The sequence below is a fragment of the Belonocnema kinseyi genome, chromosome 9, assembly GCF_010883055.1.
Source record: "Belonocnema kinseyi isolate 2016_QV_RU_SX_M_011 chromosome 9, B_treatae_v1, whole genome shotgun sequence".
NCBI lineage: Eukaryota > Metazoa > Arthropoda > Insecta > Hymenoptera > Cynipidae > Belonocnema > Belonocnema kinseyi.
Window position 1 is genome coordinate 797389 of NC_046665.1, and position 18103 is coordinate 815491.

An 18103-nucleotide genomic window follows, 5' to 3' on the forward strand; every position below is an offset into this window, starting at 1 on the left:
GTACAGGCTCGGAAACCATGGAGCTACCTGTGAAAAACGTGTCCACTTGTGAGTTGCGTGCAGTTAATCGCTTTTTAACTGCAAAAGAGCTTAATGGCAACAAAATATAATTGAATTAGTGCATATTTATGGTGACAAATGCATGAGTGTGCAAATGTTGCGTCGGTGGCGTACATATTTTCTCGAGGGACGCGGAGAAGTTCATGATGAGCAGCGTGCAGGCAGGCCAAAAACCATGGAGAATAGATATAAGGAGACCAATCTGCAATGCATGGACTTCACAAATAACGGTCACTTTTCTGTTGCCAGAAGTACGCACACCCACATGTGTAAAATCACACTTACGTGTAGTTCAGAACTTTCCGAGCGTGGCGTGCCAACCGCACTTAAAATAATATATGGCCGCCTCCATTGCTTTGTTTTGACAGGTCGCTCGAACAAATAAAGAATTAATAATCAGACAAGGTTTTGTAAAATGTTTGTGGAATAAAAAATTATTTGCCGTGGAAGAGGTAGGTAGTATGTTTATGAAAATATCAAATTACTTTTACCAACACTATGCGTGCGACAGGTATTCGACGCGTTTGTAATAAAAACAATAAACATGCAACTTTTCAACACTCTGAAAGTCGTGTACACTATACACTTGAATCCAAACTTATTGGAAACTTTCCCTTTTATACAGTGATTTTTAATTGTAACATCCTTGCCTTTATTCGCAAACTATTAATTGTTCAATCATTATTTATTTACATTTGACACTCGTTCACATTGGCGGCCATATTTTTTTTAAGTGCGGTTGGCACGCCACGCTCGGGAAGTTTTGAACTATACGTCAGTGTGACTTTGCACATTTGTATGTGCGTACTTATAGCAACAGAAAAGTGTTAATTTTCAGTTCCACTAGTTTTGTCTCCTTATGTCTATTCTCCATGCCAAAAACCACCATTACAGATGACGCAGTCGCAGCAGTCGAAAAAATCATTTTTGCGGATAGGCGCTTTACAATTGACAGAATTTTGGACTCAATGCCTCCTTAAATCGATATTTGTCGAACTTCAATCCACGGAATCATAACAAATCATCTTGGTTACCATAAAGTTTGTGCGAGGTGAGTCCCACGCCTGCTTTCAGATGATCACAAACAAAAAAAACTTCAGTCTACAGGAAAATTTCTTGACATGCTTGAAGAAAAAAGCGAAAATGTTTACTCACGCATTGTGACAGGGGATGAAACGTGGATTCACCATACGAACCCTGAAGTGAAAGAATTTTTAAAAATTATTCTTTAAAAAAACAGGGCACCGATTTTCATAAACAAGGTTTGTCAAAGCTTGAGAATAGATATAAAAAATGTATTTAAGTCCAAGGGGACTATGTAGAAAAATAGTTTATAAGTCAAACAATAAATACATATGTTACTTTAACTTAAAAATTGTGTTTTGCTTTTTTCCCGGAGCAGAGAAACTTACTTTTTGAACACCCCTCGTAATTGCACATTTTTCAGGAGATTCGAACAGAATTTCTACCTGAATATATTTTCTTCGTCTGTCCTAACCTACGCTAATTTGTTTTTCTCATACACATTAAAAAAAATGTAGTTTAAATCGAGTGAAGTCTCGAAAAAAATTTTTGAGACTTAATGGCAATGGCAATGGCAATCGTAATGGCAATATTCAGGGGACATTTTGACGTATACGTTTCGTATATTTTTGAGTGTTCCAAACTGAAGGTCAAGTTCTTTCGCCAGCTATTTTGGATACAAAATTCAAAAACTGAGCGCATTTTAAACATTTTTGAGACAACTTTTTTTCAAGATTCAAACATTATCTGTACGGATATTTCTGTATAGTATTCAAAAAAGACGAACAATTTATCCTAATGCCACAGCTATCAGCTTTCTTTTGAAATTCAAAAGTATTAAAAAGTATTTGTATATTAATAGTATTTGTTCTATTTTATTTATTTTTTTTACTTATCGAAAACTAACTGCTTAAACTATCAAAAATTGTTTAGAGAAATAGAAATTTGTTAAACATAACAAGAAATATATCAAAATTATGTAGTAATTCAACAAAGAGTATCATATGATAACAATTTAAAAAAAGGTGGACCTCTGTCTGAATTTTTCGAAATTTTGAAAATAAATAATACATAATAATTTAAATAATTATTGAAATTATTAAATAATTAAGAAGTACATTTATTTAAAAAAGGGATGTAGACAAATTTACTACTTCAAGCATTGATAAAATATTTAATTTCAATCAGAAAATAAGATTATGGTCATATTTGGGGTGCTGTGTGGAGGGTAGGGTGGGTTGAATAGCGTCAAAAGCCAAAATTTGACACAATAACTTTTAAGTTTCAATTCTTTACTCTACAATTGCCAGACAATCCTTTCCGCGTGCTATAAATATGGTTTTTACGGCTACCAATAGTGTTTACACTTTTTAAAAAACCTACAGTTTGAAAATTTAACATTGGAAATTATGTTTTCAGGTATTTCCATGTCCATTGTTCATAACAAACGCATCCAAATACACCAGTATCAGTACGTTAGTAAAGTACGTTTTTTGAAGATTTGACCTTCAAAATATTTTTTTGTTTCAATTTTCATGACCATATTCGTAAGCAGTGAATGAAAAATACGTCACTACACGCTTTTCGGAAATTCATACCTGGCGAAAAAAAACCGGCAACGAGCAATGTTGCCGGCACCGACAATATTGTTGCGTTGCCGGCACCGGCAGACTAAACTGTATTTATTGAAAATAAACTTTTCGCTAAAAGTCCCAAAAAGAAAGGACAAACAGCGAAGAAAATTGTTCAACAATGAATTAGAATCAGAGTGATGAGGTAATTTCAAAACCACAACCTACTCATACATAAAACTGTCAAAGGCAATGACAGTACTTGTAATCTCGAACACAATGAGCGCCCTGTCAACTTTTATTTACGCTCATAACCTTACCACTTTTCATCATCAAAACCTGTAATGTAAAGAAAAATTATTTTCCGAATATTTTCAAGAAAAAAATGTACATTCCTTCTAAGACAATTAATAATATTTAAGACATTTGAACATGAAAACATTTTTGCAAACAATGGCTTCAATATTCACACATGCAGAGTCGTCAAATGTAGTCAATCAAAACCTTCACTTCCCTTCATTTGCATAAATAAACAATTTATTCTTCAATTGCTTTTCAGTGAACATTTCTATTTTTCATTTGTCTACAAAAAATCTGTCTTTTATTTAGTCTCTCTCTTTCTGAAAAATAACCTCCAAAACAATGAACAATCTGTCAAATTGTAAGTAGGGTTGTAAAATTTCATGAAACTTTGGTTCAATGAAAAGTTCCATGAAACTTTCAAGGTCTCGTGAAACATTGGAATGTTTCAAAGACTGGCGGGAAAATTCAAACCGCATGTACTAAGAAGTGAAAATAAATTCACATTTTCTGAAGTAATCGTTGATTAAATGATTAATTAACTAATGCAATTCATTTTGATAATTTCCCCTTAAATCAAATACTAAAAATTTATGAACTAAATTGAGTTTTATAGCAAATACAGTTACATGATTAAGAATTTTAAAAACCCAATTTTTTTTATATTAAGTTAATATATATATTAGTTATATTTAATAGACGAAGGCATTTTCAAGTATTCATAGCAACAATTTTTAATATTTTCACCAATATCACAATTTTACTGCGGAAACACTGAGAAAAATTGAGAAACACTAAATAAAATTTTTTCAAAAGTTTAAACTTGCGGCGAAGTGGCATGCTAGTAACAAGTAACTAAAAAAAAATTTACGAAATTTAAATTAGACCAAAATCCAAATTAAAAATTCCATTTAACGTCCAATAATCAAATCGATGCAAAATCCTGTTAAACAAAACAAGAATCCAACGACCAAATTTGGACCACAACGAATAAACGAAAACCAAAAAAACCCTATTGTAATCTGAAAAAAAACCAAAAAAAAACAAAAACAAAAAAAACTACAAAAAAATAAAATAAAATTTTCGGAAAAAAAATAAAAAAGAGGAAAGAAAAATGAGAAGGCAGCCAACCACATCCCCTTCTTTCTCTTTTTCTTTCTTTCGTCTTTTTTATTTTTATGACCATCAAATTACAATAAAATAAAAATAAAAAACATAAATAAATAAATCTGCATTACCAACGTTTCGGTACTCGTACAGCACCCTTATCAAGGCAAGAAAATTTTAAGTGGTAGAAATTGACAGCACCCACGAACAGGTGCTCTCTCTTTGATACTTGAGAATCGAATCAAAACATTTTTCATCAAATCAAACAAACAATTAAAACAAACAATCAACCAAACATTTTTCTTTCCTCTTTTTTATTTTTTTCCGAAAATTTAATTTAATTTTGTTGTTTTTTTTGTTTTTTGTGTTTTTTCTTCAGATTACAATAGGGTTTTTTTGGTTTTCGTTTATTCGTTGTGGTCCAAATTTGGTCGTTGGATTATTGTTTTGTTGAACAGGATTTTGCATCAACAAGTAACTAACCTGATCTGATTTCCGCGCATGCGCATATGGAAGTTCTCTCTTTTCCCTCCAATGTTTCATGAAACAATGAAACTTTGACTGTGAAACATTTGAAAGTTTTAAGGGAAAGTTTCAATGTTACAATGATGTTTCATTGCTCACAACCCTAATTGTAAGTATACACACATAACCTTACCATCCGTGAACCTTAATACTTATCTTAGTAAGAAAAATTATTTTTTGATTATTTTCACGTAAAAATGTACATTAGGGCCATGTGATGAGTGTAACAGCTGATCAAGTAAGCCCTAAGATCAATATTTTTTCTCCCATATTGAAAAATAAAAGTTTAAATAACGCGGAAATTTTAATAAATATTAAAGGATCGTTTGTGGCCTTGCAAAGAGTTGGAGGAAGAAAAAAGTTTATTTATGCAAATAATGATTATCGACGCACACATTTAGGTTTTACAGCAGAAGTTTGACTTTTAACTTTCTCTGACGGTAAGCATGCAATCTGTTTTACCCACAGACCCCTAGGAGTTCGAAGTTGTTGTTGTGAATTCGACATTAGTTCACTGTTTTTATGAATGTTTTAATTTGTGTTCTCATTTTCTATTTTTATTTGTGTTCTTCGTTACATTTATGATTCTTGGACTTGACCTTATATTTTGATTTTCGCATTGAGTATTGTCTGAATTTATGTCTAAGCCGGTCTTATCGTTTTCGTGCTATCCTTCTCTTACAAATAGTCTTGTTGCTCGGTTTCCCAATTTTATTTCCTCGCCTCATCAGTCCGCATTCGCCAAGCAACAAGTTCTGTTGATTTTATACAGTTTTAATCTATTTATAATAAAGACCGCGCTTTTACGGCGTTATTTTTATGAATTAAAGTGCTGTGGTTCTAATTGACTTGGCCTAAACACGCATGTTTCCCTACCAGAATTGATCAGTCGTGACAATGTTTAGTCGTTTTTTTAGTGTTCAAAACATTGGTCCTGTCGAGCCAGATTTCCTGATTCATTGATTCAGTTCTTGTGCGAGGACTATTCGCACAAATTCCGGTAGAGCTTGTTAGCGTCAAACTAAATGTAGTATCTTTGTGACTTTTTGACTGAATGTGTAGTGTGCAGCGTCAGTGCATTGTGACTTAAAGATTATTTTAAATGTGAACGTTTTTGTTTTAGTGTCTAAGGCAATATTAAATAGGATGCATTTTTTCGATACCGAAAGGATTTTCTCAATTTTTCGAGAAACTTTACAGGCAAATGTCAATGGATTTCGTAACCTTCACACAGGTTCGAAAGATCGGTGAGCATTGGGTTCTCAATACCACTCGGATTATTGTTTATAATTCAGCGTCTGGTAAGTCAACAACATTCAACCTTTAATTGTCATCGATTCGAATTGAAAAAGTGAAGATTATTTCGGAAGTGCAATTTAAATTGATTTTACGAATATCTCGCAGACTTTTATACTTTATTTAATTTCTTAGTAATTTCTCCGTCGCGCTAGAAATTCCAAGAATTAAAGATTGGAAATGACTTTTAAACATTAAGTCAACGAAGTTGGAATTTTTTAACTTGATAATTTCAGTGAGAATAATAATTCCTTTATTGGCGAATTACTTTTTTATGATACATTCAGTTTTAAATCAATTTATTTTTTAAAGATTGTATTCGCGGACTCTATTTTATCGTGTGCCGACTGTTTTCCGTTCATGATGTCTATTTCTAGTTACTTTTTAGAGCAAATCGAGCTTTGCTCTCGGATCCAAACTGCTTTTGAAAATACTCAAAAATTAAAACAGATCACTAAAGGAACTTTGGTCTCAAGACTTGAGTCTACGGAGAAAAATTGGACGCGTTTTCAGGCTCAACATTGGGAGTTAGTAAAGGTTCGCGATCAGAATGCCACGAACATTTATTTTACAAGCAATTTTTATGCAACTACTGAAGAAGCATATATAGTCGCGAAGAGAGCCTTGAAGGACGAACTGGAAAAACTTTCAAATGACCTTGCTTCTAGGTCCATGAATGATTCAGCTACACAGATTGCTGGATTATCATATCGATCGATGCCGAAGACTGAATTGCCTAAATTTTCTGGAAGTTACACGGAGTGGGAAAATTTCAAAGATTTGTTCACATCTTTGGGTCATTCAAATCCTGGAGTCTCGTCAGTGGAGAAGCTTCATCACTTAAAATCCAGTCTTATAGGTGAAGCGGCTCAACTTCTTCATCGAATTCCGATCACTCAAGGCAATTATCAGCATTGCTGGGACCTACTTTCGGAGCGCTTTGAGAATAAAAGAGTTCTTATCAACTCTCATTTGGCTGAGCTTTTTTCAGTCCAGCCAATGAAAGCTGAGTCTTCGAGTGCTCTGAAGGAGGTATATAATGCAACGATTAATAACGTCGAAGCTTTATCTGCCTTGGAAGAACCGGTGGACAAATGGTGATCATGGCTGGTATATATTACTGTAGAGAAATTAGATCGTCAGTCTCGTCGTGATTGGGAAACTTCTCTTGGAAATTCCACGAATCCTCCAACGTTTGACCAATTGAAAACCTTCTTGCAAACCAGGATTCGGACCTTGGAAGTTTTAGATTCTACTGCAAATCAAACTAATCAGTCTTCGTCTCAACAATCTTCCAAATCTCAGTTTCAGAAGAAAAGGTTTGGAAAGTTCACGAAATCCTCGAGTTCTACAACAGCCAAGGTCAACGCAATTTCAGAGCAGCCAATGAAGAAACAAGCAGCTAAAGAGCAGCTTACGAAGAAGCCACAGGAAAGGAAGTGCTTTTTCTGCCGCGAACCGCATTATTTAATGTCGTGTCCGCAGTTTCAAAGTCAGTCTGTAGCACAAAAAAAGGAGCTCATTTTTCAAAGAAAATTGTGTATAAATTGTTTAGGGTCTCATTTATTTCAGAATTGTGCTTCAAAGAACTTGTGTCAGATTTGTCAGGCGAAGCATCATTACTGGTCTACAATTAGCGGATCCGAAGTTCAGTGGAAGTTCTCCAATTGATTTAATTTTAGGTGTGGATGTCTATGCAATTTTAATTAAACAAGGTCTTCGAAAGGGTCCCCCGGGCACTCCTGTAGCTCAAAATTCCGTATTCGGGTGGATTCTCTGTGGACCTACAGGCAATACCTCACCGTTGGATTCATCTACAGTAAATATGTTTCATTGTTCCAAGAGTGAAGAACTTTTTTTTGACCTTCAAAAATTTTGGGAGGATTCGGAAGTCGTGCCTCCTAAACCTTTCCGGACAGCTGAGGAAGAAGAGTGTGAAAAACTTTTCCAAAAGACTCACTCTAGGACTAAAGATGTGAGATACGTCGTGCATCTGCCCATCAAGAGTGACGTCACATCGTTAGGAGATTCCTTTTCTGCAGCTCTTCGCATGTTACTTCATATGGAGCAGCGGTTCAAACGAGATGTTCATCTCCAAGAAGCGTATGCCAAATTCATGGAAGAATATCATCAACTTCAGCATATGAAGTCCGTCAACATCCCTGCAGATCCAAGGAGTATCTCGCGGTCATTTTTTCTTTCGCATCATGGAGTTTGGCGTGAATCTAGTTCAACCACGAAACTACGAGTAGTTTTTAATGGTTCTCGACGATCAAGTCAAGGCATTTCATAGAACGAGTGTCTTTACGCAGGGCCAAAATCACAATTAAATATTTCAGATGTCTTGCTGCAGTGGCGTCTTCACTTCATTGTCTTTTCTACAGATGTCAAAAAAATGTATCGACAGATTATTGTCCACCAAGATGATCAGGATCTCCAACTTATTCTGTGGCGAGAAAGTCAAAATGAGCCCGTCCAAGTATTTTGACTCAGTACTCTCACATATGGTCTGACTTCTGCCTCATTTCTAGCTCTTCGCACCGTTCAGCAGCTTCGTCTTGATAAAGGGAATCGATTTCCCTTGGCTGCTGAAGTGATAAAAAATGGCATCTATATTGATGATGTCTTATCAGGAGCGGATAATTTGGAAGATGCTATTGAATTAAACAACCAACTACGTGGTCTCTTGATGGCGGGCGGCTTGCCGCTCAAAAAGTGGAATTCAAACAGTCATGAGCTAATGCAGCGTATTCTGGAGCATCTGCACGCGTTATCTCCAGGTATATCATGGCAATCAGAAACATCGGTTTCGATGCTTGGGTTAACTTGGAAACCCAGTACCGATTGTTTTATTTTCCAGGTGGATCTTAGGGCTATTAAAGATGTCATCACAAAGCGCCTTGTCGTCAGCCAGTCAGCCCAATTATTTGATCCTCTAGGATGGTTGGCACCGGTTATCATTGTCGTAAAGATATTTATCCAGGAACTTTGGAAGCTTAAATAATCCTGGGATGATCCTTTACCTGAAGGAGCTCGTCATCGCTGGATAAGATATTATGAAGATCTTCCTCGTCTTTCCGCAGTCAGGATACCTCTCTGGATAGGATTTCGTTCGCGAATGTGCTCGTTCGAACTTCATGGCTTTGCTGACGTTTCTGAAAAGGCGGACGGTGCTGTCGTTTATTTAAAGACAATTTCGCCTAACGGAAATTGTTTTATTGGACTCATTTCTTCTAAGACAAAGGTCGCTCCTGTTCAAACTGTTCCGCTTCCTCGTCTTGAGCTATGTGCCTCAGTTTTGTTAGCTCGTCTCATCGCTCACCTTCAAACTCAACTGCGTTTTGATGCTGCTCTACATTTGTGGTCTGATTCTATGAACACACTTCATTGGATTTCAGCTGTTTCTACAAGATGGATGACATACGTCGCGAATCGGGTTTCGGAAATTCAAATGATCGTTCCTTCAGCAATTTGGCATCATGTTCCGGGTGCAGATAATCCAGCTGACTGTACTTCTCGCGGGTTGTTAGCTTGCGAACTTTCGCAGTTTTCACTCTGGTGGAATGGTCCTCAGTGGCTTAAAACACAAGAAGAGTGGCCTTCATCTCTGCTTGGCCCTCCAGAAAATACAGTGGCCAAAGAAGAACGTAGAGTTACTGTAAACGTAGCAGTTCGTGTTAATGAACCGTGTGGTCTTCTGAGTCGTTATTCATCTTTAGACAAATTACTACGAGTCACTGCTTGGTGTCTTCGTTTTCGAGACGCTTTGAAGTTTCGTTCTATTATCGTTTCTCGGATTTTAGTTGCATCAGATCTTCGAACAGCTCTTTTATTCTGGATTCAACAAGAACAAAATCGCTATTTTTCTAATGAAATCACCGATCTAAAAAATAAAATACAGATTTCTAAGCCTAGCACTCTAATAAAGTTGACTCCATTTTTTGATGGTCAACTTCTTCGTGTCGGAGGTCGCTTAAAGCACTCTCTTCTCACTTATGATGAGAAGCATCCACTGATTCTACCTCCTGAGTCTTATCTCACAACTCTTATCATCCGCGACTGTCACCTTCGCTGTCTTCATTGGGGTGTCCAACTTACCCTTGGAACGTTACGACAATCTTATTGGATTCTTCGAGGTCGCAATTTGGTCCGATCATTGATTCATCGGTGCATTCCATGCGTCAGAAACAGAGGTAATACTGAGCAACAGCTGATGAGTAACCTCTCTTCCATTCACATTACTCCACCTGAACGAGCATTCATGAACACTGCGGTAGACTATGCTGGCCCCATCAATGTTCGCACCTCCAAAGGACGAGGTCACCATTCCCACCAAGCCTGGATTTGTATTTTCGTCTGTTGTGCCTCCAGCTCAGTTCATCTCGAGTTGATTTCTGATTACACAGCAGAAGCCTTCATAGCTGCTTATATTCGCTTCACTTCTCGTCGTGATCTTTATCGAACGTTGTCTAGTGACGAGGGTACGAATTTTGTGGGAGCAGATCGTTAACTACAGGAAATGTTTTCTGAGGCAACAGCAGAGTTTGCTTCGGTCGCTACATACCTTGCTTCGCATGGTACCCAGTGGAAATTCAACCCTCCTGCAGCACCTCACTTCGGAGGTTTATGGGAAGCTGCAGTTAAGTCGACAAAATTCCATCTTCGTCGAGTCATTGGAGACTCTACATTGACGTTTGAAGAAATGAGCACTCTTTTAACACAAGTTGAGACTTGCCTTAATTCTTGGCCTCTCAGAGCTCAGTCAGATGATCCAACAGACATTTCTGCCCTCACACCAGGACATTTTCTCATTGGAGGTCCACTGAATGCAGTTCCTGAACCATCGCTTGCAGACGTTCTTCCAAATCGATTAACTCGCTGTCAGTTGATCCAGCAAATGCGTGATCATTTTTGGAAGCGCTGGTCAGCTGAGTATTTGAAATAACTTCAGCCTCGATCAAGGTGGACTACTTCATCGCCATCCATACAGATTGAAGATTTAGATCTCATTCGACATGAGAACCTTCCACCTACTCAATGGCCTATTTCGCCCTATTTCGTCGGGGACGAAAGAGGGCGGAATGTTGTGAATTGGACATTAGTTCACTGTTTTTATGAATGTTTTAATTTGTGTTCTCATTTTCTATTTTCATTTGCGTTCTTCGTTACATTTAAGATTCTTGGACTTGTCCTTATATTTTGATTTTCGTATTGAGTAATGTCTGAATTTATGTCTAAGCCGGTCTTATCGTTTTCGTGCTGTCCTTCTCTTACAAATAGTCTTGTTGCTCGGTTTCCCAATTTTATTTCCTCGCCTCGTCAGTCCGCATTCGCCAAGCAACAAGTTCTGTTGATTTTATACAGTTTTAATCTATTTGTAATAAAGACCGCGCTTTTACGGCGTTATTTTTATGAATTAAAGTGCTGTGGTTCTAATTGACTTGACCTAAAAACGCATGTTTCCCTACCAGAATTGATCAGTCGTGACAATGTTTAGTCGTTTTTTTAGTGTTCAAAACAGTTGTCTACTCGCTGCGCTAGTGCTGCTTTGACATAGCTGATACCAGATTGATACGCATGTCAGACCAAATATGTTTATTTATATTTCAAGTGGAAAAATTAGTTTTTGCATTATTGGTGCATAATGTTCGTGAGCGGTTTTGTTGTTTGTCCCACTTTGATAAATAAAAACCTCATAACTAGCCCATTGACAAAATTGCAAATTACTTGCAGGGTTTGACGACAACACGGTCGGTATTTCTCCAAAATAGAAATTAAACAAAAACTTTTTTCACTATTCTAATTATTTAGGAACAGAGACAAATTCTTGCATGTCTTCTATTTATTGCGCCAAATTTTAAACACGATATCTCATTCCGTGTGGACGTTAGTCGGAAAAGAAAACTTCCACTGGTATTTTTTTCAAAAAAAAATTTTTCTCCAAATTTCGACCGGAACAAAGCAGAGATATGGACTTTATTACCTCCTCTTTCATTTCCCAAACTTTCAGAGCGATACCTCATTTCATTCAGACGTAAGTTGGGAAAGAAAAATCGAAGACCAGGTTTGGTCACGTGACCCTCTCGACACATGGCCTTAATTCTTATAAAATTATTAATGTTCATGGTGCTTCAACATAAACACATAATTATTTCTACACTTTTTCACAATTCACAAATGCAACTCAAACGTTCACTTCACTTCTGTTTCATTAATCAACAAATTATTCTTCAACTACTCTTAAGTCAGAAATTTGACAAGAAACATTTAATTCGGCGTATTTAATATAATTCTTTTTACATTTTAAACTTGACTTTATACACTTATACACTTTTTAGTTGAAATTTTGACTACACTAAATAGAATTGATATGAACTCAATCCTTTCCCGATAAAAGGTATTAAAACGTATATTTCAAATATACGATTGATTATGCATTCAAAACTGTTCAAATTCTACGATATGTTTATACATATTTATTCAATTCAATTCGTTCGTTCTTACTGGGTGCTTTGTTGGATCATGGTACCCGGTATTATGTACCGCTCAGGGGAAAGTAGGCGGGAAATTTTTAATTGTAAGCAATTTGAACATTTCTGTTAGAGCGGTTAGAACCTTTGTTACCTTTCTTTGTTAGAAGAACCTTTGTTAGAACCTCTCTATTAGAACCTTTTGCTTTTCCTTTTTTTAAATCTCAAAGGGAAATCATGATATCGACAAAATTCCTTTTTAATGTAGTGAATGTAATGCAGATTAAGAAAAAAATTAATAGGTTACCATCAACCCCTTAAGTAGGGGTTAAAATAAGGGCTAAGTGGCTAAAAATCGGAAAATTCGCTTAAAATCATTGTAAAGGGTTTTCGTGGGTGGTAAAAACGATTCTAAAACGATTTCTTTAGAATCCCTAACTGTATGGATGGTTTCTCGATATCGCTCTCCTTTCCAAGGGTGTCAATTTACAGCGAGAAACTGTAAACACGAAATAACGCAGAATAGGATTTCAAATGGTTTTCGTGGAGGTTGAAGATCATTTCGACCACCATTTCTGCATTATTATCTATGTGTGGGTGGTTTCTCGCCCACCCTCACTCTCGGGAATATTCAAAGAATGCATTCTGGAGACTTTATATTTTTTCATGACTTGACCCTGACAGTTAAATATATGTACTAATTAGATTGTTAACTGTTTACATTTACACTAGAACGAGTACGCCAATGATTATTTTTTTTAGGGAAAACGTTTCTTAAAGCGAGTATAATTGATTTTTTAGTGTAATTTAGATTGTGTGAGAACATAGTATAAATCAAGCACATTATTTATAATTCTCCAGTAAGTATGACTTCACTATTTTTAAGAAATATGCAGTAACAATAATCTATGTTTTCTTTCTTGCATTAAAAAATATAGATATTATAATACAATATTATAATATCTATACTTTTTTGAATATTAGCACAGAATATTGCATCAATATTACATCGATATTTCCTGCAACATCCGCAATATTGCACGAAATATTGATACAACACGGATGCAATATGATGATGGCCGCTTTTTAAAATATTCGGGCATGGGCATGGGAAACACGGGACTAGGCATGCCATCCTAACTTGGCGAGCGGTGTTGAATCCACGGGAGGGAGGAGAATTCCATGAGTGTGGGAAGCTGCCATCTTACGATGTGCAATTTGATTATGCGCACGAGCATTTTTGCCGACAAACTGTGCATGAAAAAATAAACATGTGGGCGCTGCTATGTTTTTCGCGGGAATGACTAGTCCCTTGTTTCCAATGTCCATGTATTCGGGCGATGGATTTGATGATCGTAGTACGCAAAACGATAGATAAGTCTGGCTACTCGCCAAGGTCTGTGATGAATTGGGTTTAGTACCTGTATTCCTCGTAGTGTACCAGCGCTACGCACACTTACACAAATTAATTAAAATAATATTCTGCTTAACGATTATGTTCTTCTCTCTCCAAGATTCAGAAAAAATTTTCAAATTTAAAAATAAATTCCAAACTTTTGTTCTAAAAATTAAGTGCCCACCCTTCAGAGTTTTATGAGCTTGACCCCTCGAAACATTCGGTTCAGGGAGCAAAGTTCATACTGTGCGGTCCACAAGAGGCTTTCCAGATACCGCCGAGTCTGGCGAACATGTGGAAGCCATAACACCAAATCCCTCCCAAGGAAGACTTTTCCAATGGATTCAAACGCAGATCGAAAGTCCCCTTTTTTATGTTTAGACTCTGCCAGTTTTTTCATCTCCAAATTCTTGAGAAAGCGTGAGAAACTCTTATGATCAGAAATTCTTGAATTTGACAAACCTTAGTAGGAACGGCTAAGAGATCCCTTTTTATTTTATTTTGAAAGACAGGAAATGACTCTGGGACTCAAAAAGGGGGAGGGCGCACTGCGGCTTGTGATAGGATAATAATCTTTCACGATAGAATTCACATTCGCATTGTATCACGACATATTCATAATGTCATTTAGCTCGGAACTTCGAATTATAATTATAATATTTATACCCAGATCTCGATAAGGTGCAGGCTAGTTAAGAATTTATTCGAAATTGACTTGCTGTCCATGAAAATATTATAGACAATTTCATTGGTACTTCTTAAGCATTATTATTATTATTATTATGTAAAACATTTCTGTGTTGAAATGTTGTCACAGGCTTATACTGCCCAACATGTCGAAGGCATTTTTGGTTAGAGTTGGATTTTCATTTCATCATTTTTGCGCGGGGCTGTCCCGGTATATATCATCAGTCACGGAAGCATTTTTATAATGCAATCAAGTGATCTGATGAGAGCAGTCTGCCCACACATATTGGACAAAGCCTGGTTTTTACCCCATCATTGACGGACTGGGTTGGAGTCAAGTACACGATGGGGGGACCTACAGCTTAAGGTGGGTTCCGAACCACCAGAACCTCATTAAAGGTACATTGAAAAATTTCTAGAGGTACCGGCTCAGGGATTGAAACCCGGATATCTAAGGTGAAGTCCGAGTGTCTAACCAAGCAATTCTAACTAACTAATTCTAACTAACCTTTATAGATTAAATTTAACATCACCGTAAGAATAAGCGGCTAGATATTTGCAAAGGATTAAGAGTTTAGGGTAGAATTATTTAAAATTGTAAAGTCATTATTTTATTTCTTCTATTTTGTAACAAAAGGCATCTATTCACTTTCAATTAATTAATTTTCTTCAAATTCCAATTTCCGAATCCTGCAGCTAAAGAAATAAGTTTAATGAGCACCTAATGACTTTTAGTTAGATTATCTAGATCTTCAATATTAAAGTGTAGAAAATAATTGAGAAAAGACGAGTAGATAAATTGTAAGTATCAGGAGTTTAGGGAAAATTAGAAGTAAGCTAAAGCGAACGAAAGCACGAAACGAAGAAGAGGCCCAACCCCAATGCCCAACCCCCTTTTCATGGAGGGGCGAGGATCCGCAGCAGCCCCTGCGTGGGCGAGAACCAGCAGTCGATCTTCGATCTTTTAACCGTACGGTTGTTTTTCTCATTTTCTCGAAACGTCGAGTCTCTGATAAAAATTACAATTCTTATTTCGCATAGTTGAAATTCAGTCTTTTCATTTAATATTAATTCTAAACTTAAAATATAGAAACATTTATAAGACTTTCAACACAATGCGAGGCGAACTCTAGTTTCTTGCAGCAAGGACTCCGATTCCTTTCCGCGGCGAAGTTCGACGGACATCGTTGAGGAGAACTTCATTCTCGAATTTCGCGCGCGAATAAATCCCCGGGCCCCTTTACAGGTGATACGTCAGCGTGCTGCCTTATCGACTGAGCAGAGTCCAGGGATCGTTATTCTGTGAAAATTAATAGATGGCGCTAACTACCATCTTTTGGTAAGGTTCCTCTAGGGAAGGATGCGCCAATGTTCCCCCTACACGGACCCGTGAAAAGTGGGCAGGAAGTGACGCCAGACTCCCTGAGCACGATCGTTCGACCAGTCCGTATTAGGCACACGGTTTGGCACATCCTTCCCTAGAGGATCCTTATCTTTTGGGAATAACCAGCACTCTGCAGCGACTGTATGTAGCGTTAGGTCACTAGCGTGGATCGCAGATGGCGCTGGTAGTCTCTACAGCAAATTTTAACATGGAAAGCATAGGCAAAATTATTTTGAAATTAACTTAATTGATATTCGTAACGGCAATCAGTTGTCAAATAATTTTCAATCCCAGGAAAAAAATAAACTTAATATCATAACAAATTTTATGATTACATTCCAAACTTGTCTATTAAAATTATATAATGTATTTTTGCCAAAAATAAATTTGAAAAAATTATGGGAGTAACTAATAATATATTTTTATTATATATAATTATATAAATATGGTGCAAAATTGATTACATAATTTTAGATTTATTCTTTAATTTTTTCAAATTTATTTGTCGCAAAAATACTTCTTATAATTTTGATAGACAAGTTTGGAATTTATTAATAACATTTGGTATAATTATAAGTTTAATTTTTGTCCGGAGTTGAAAAATAAGTTAAAACAGATTTTCAGCACGAATAATATTAATTAAACTAATTTCTAACTAATTTTGCCAATGTAAAACTTATGCCTTTGCCTATGCTTTATTGGGGTAAAGAATGTATTCAATGGAAAAGGAAATGAAAACAACGACATTGTACAAATAAGTAATTTATTAACAACAGTAACCCTATTACAATAAAAAATTATTAATTTTAATTAATTAATGAAATTAATTAATTACTGTTACGTCCTACGAGATGTAACTTACCTTGTTCTTTATTTTATTTCAAGTTGTTCCTCGTTTTAGAATCTAATTTTAAATAAACTAGATAACTGGGATGAGGATAACTACCAGATACACCGAATAAATCAAATATGTTATAATATAAAAAAGGGGAAAGTTTATTTAAGTGTTAATAGAATTTTAATATAAAGATCAGATTTGATCAACGTTTCTTGATAAACCTCCGAATTGCTTGAAATCATTTGATTCCTTGGTTTACTTACAAGTTGCCTTTTGTAAAGAGTGGATGATTCATCCTCTCGTTCCTTGAATCGAAAGTAGCCCGTCCTTCTGTTGGCACCCTGTATGGTTACCCGCAAGGAATGGATGGCGCTGAATGTGGCTCTGCAGGCTGAGATGGCAAGGTCAGCGTATCTGGGCTAAACTGAAACTAAACTGATTTCTGCTTCCGCACCCGCTGTATTTATTCACAAGCTCCCTTCTTAGATTCCCATAGGGGTGAGTGTTTTTAGAAAAAGGGATTCTTCTTGGTTCCAATCAGCGTTGTTTATCAATTAGGTAGAAGAGTGCTAAGACCCTAATTGTCCAATGGGCGTTGAGAATTATGTATATGCCCATATATGGAGGATGTCGCAGTAACCATAATGCCTTGTATCCCTTCCAAATTACCATGGGGGTAATTAATGAGATAGCCAATCAGTGATTAGGAATCTTGATTTGCCCAAATATGGAGAATGGCGCAGTTACCAAAATATATGGTTTCCCTTCCTAGGTGACCAAGGGTAAGCTATTATGATGTGTAGAAAAGCGTAAGGTTAGCGCGTGTCCTTTTGGTTGTGTGTGAACAGCTCACCCTCCTATAGCTGTCATCTTTATTAAGCTGTTTATTGCTTTTAGATCTAAGATGCTGGTCTCCGTTATAGAAATATGTAGGTCAGAATGTCTAAAAGATGTACATTTGGTGTAGGTACCAGCATTTTTTAAACGTATGGGACTGAAAATCTTGTTCGTTTTCAGTCTTGGCTTGCTGATTAATTTATGGCTTTTCAGTTAGTGTATAGTCTGCTGGTTTTGTTAGATATGCGAATATTTATGTGTATCGCTTATTTTTGTTTACTGCGATGTGTACGTACTTATAGGTACCAGCATATTGTGAGCGTATGAGATTGAAAATGCAGCTGCCTTTTCTGGTTTCCTTGTCAATTAATTTATTGCTTTTTAATTAACGTGTGCCTGTTTTTTGTGCAAAATATGATGCGTAGATTTTTTTGTGCTGTTGCGTTAACCTTACACTGTTGCATCGTTTCTTTACATATTTGATCTTCACAAATGACTTTAACAATACTAGGTTTTGTTTACAATAATAATTGGATGTTGAATATAATCCTATAACTTACTGAGTTATTATTAAATATAAATGTTATGTAATTATAATCCATTGTTTAT

At 36.2% G+C, this 18103-nt stretch overlaps 2 protein-coding genes across 2 annotated transcripts; both read left to right on the top strand.

Annotated features, from left to right (window-relative positions):
• Positions 1-9000: 9000 nt before the first annotated feature.
• LOC117179626 lies at positions 9001-10392 on the top strand. Its single transcript, XM_033371627.1, has 2 exons — positions 9001-9552; positions 9784-10392. Exons 1-2 carry the CDS (start codon positions 9001-9003, stop codon positions 10390-10392), a joined length of 1161 nt encoding a protein of 386 aa, XP_033227518.1.
• Positions 10393-10401: 9 nt separating this feature from the next.
• LOC117179627 lies at positions 10402-10827 on the top strand. Its single transcript, XM_033371628.1, has one exon. It carries the CDS (start codon positions 10402-10404, stop codon positions 10825-10827), a length of 426 nt encoding a protein of 141 aa, XP_033227519.1.
• The last annotated feature ends 7276 nt before the right edge of the window (positions 10828-18103 follow it).

What these genes read in the sequence shown, in the direction of transcription:
- LOC117179626 (XM_033371627.1), top strand. Translation starts at nt 9,001, where the DNA reads ATGTGCTCGTTCGAACTTCATGGCTTTGCTGACGTTTCTGAAAAGGCG. An exon ending in GAGTTACTGTAAACGTAGCA is followed by an intron (nt 9,553 to 9,783) that starts GTTCGTGTTAAT and finishes AATAAAATACAG; the next exon opens with ATTTCTAAGCCTAGCACTCT.
- LOC117179627 (XM_033371628.1), top strand. Translation starts at nt 10,402, where the DNA reads ATGTTTTCTGAGGCAACAGCAGAGTTTGCTTCGGTCGCTACATACCTT.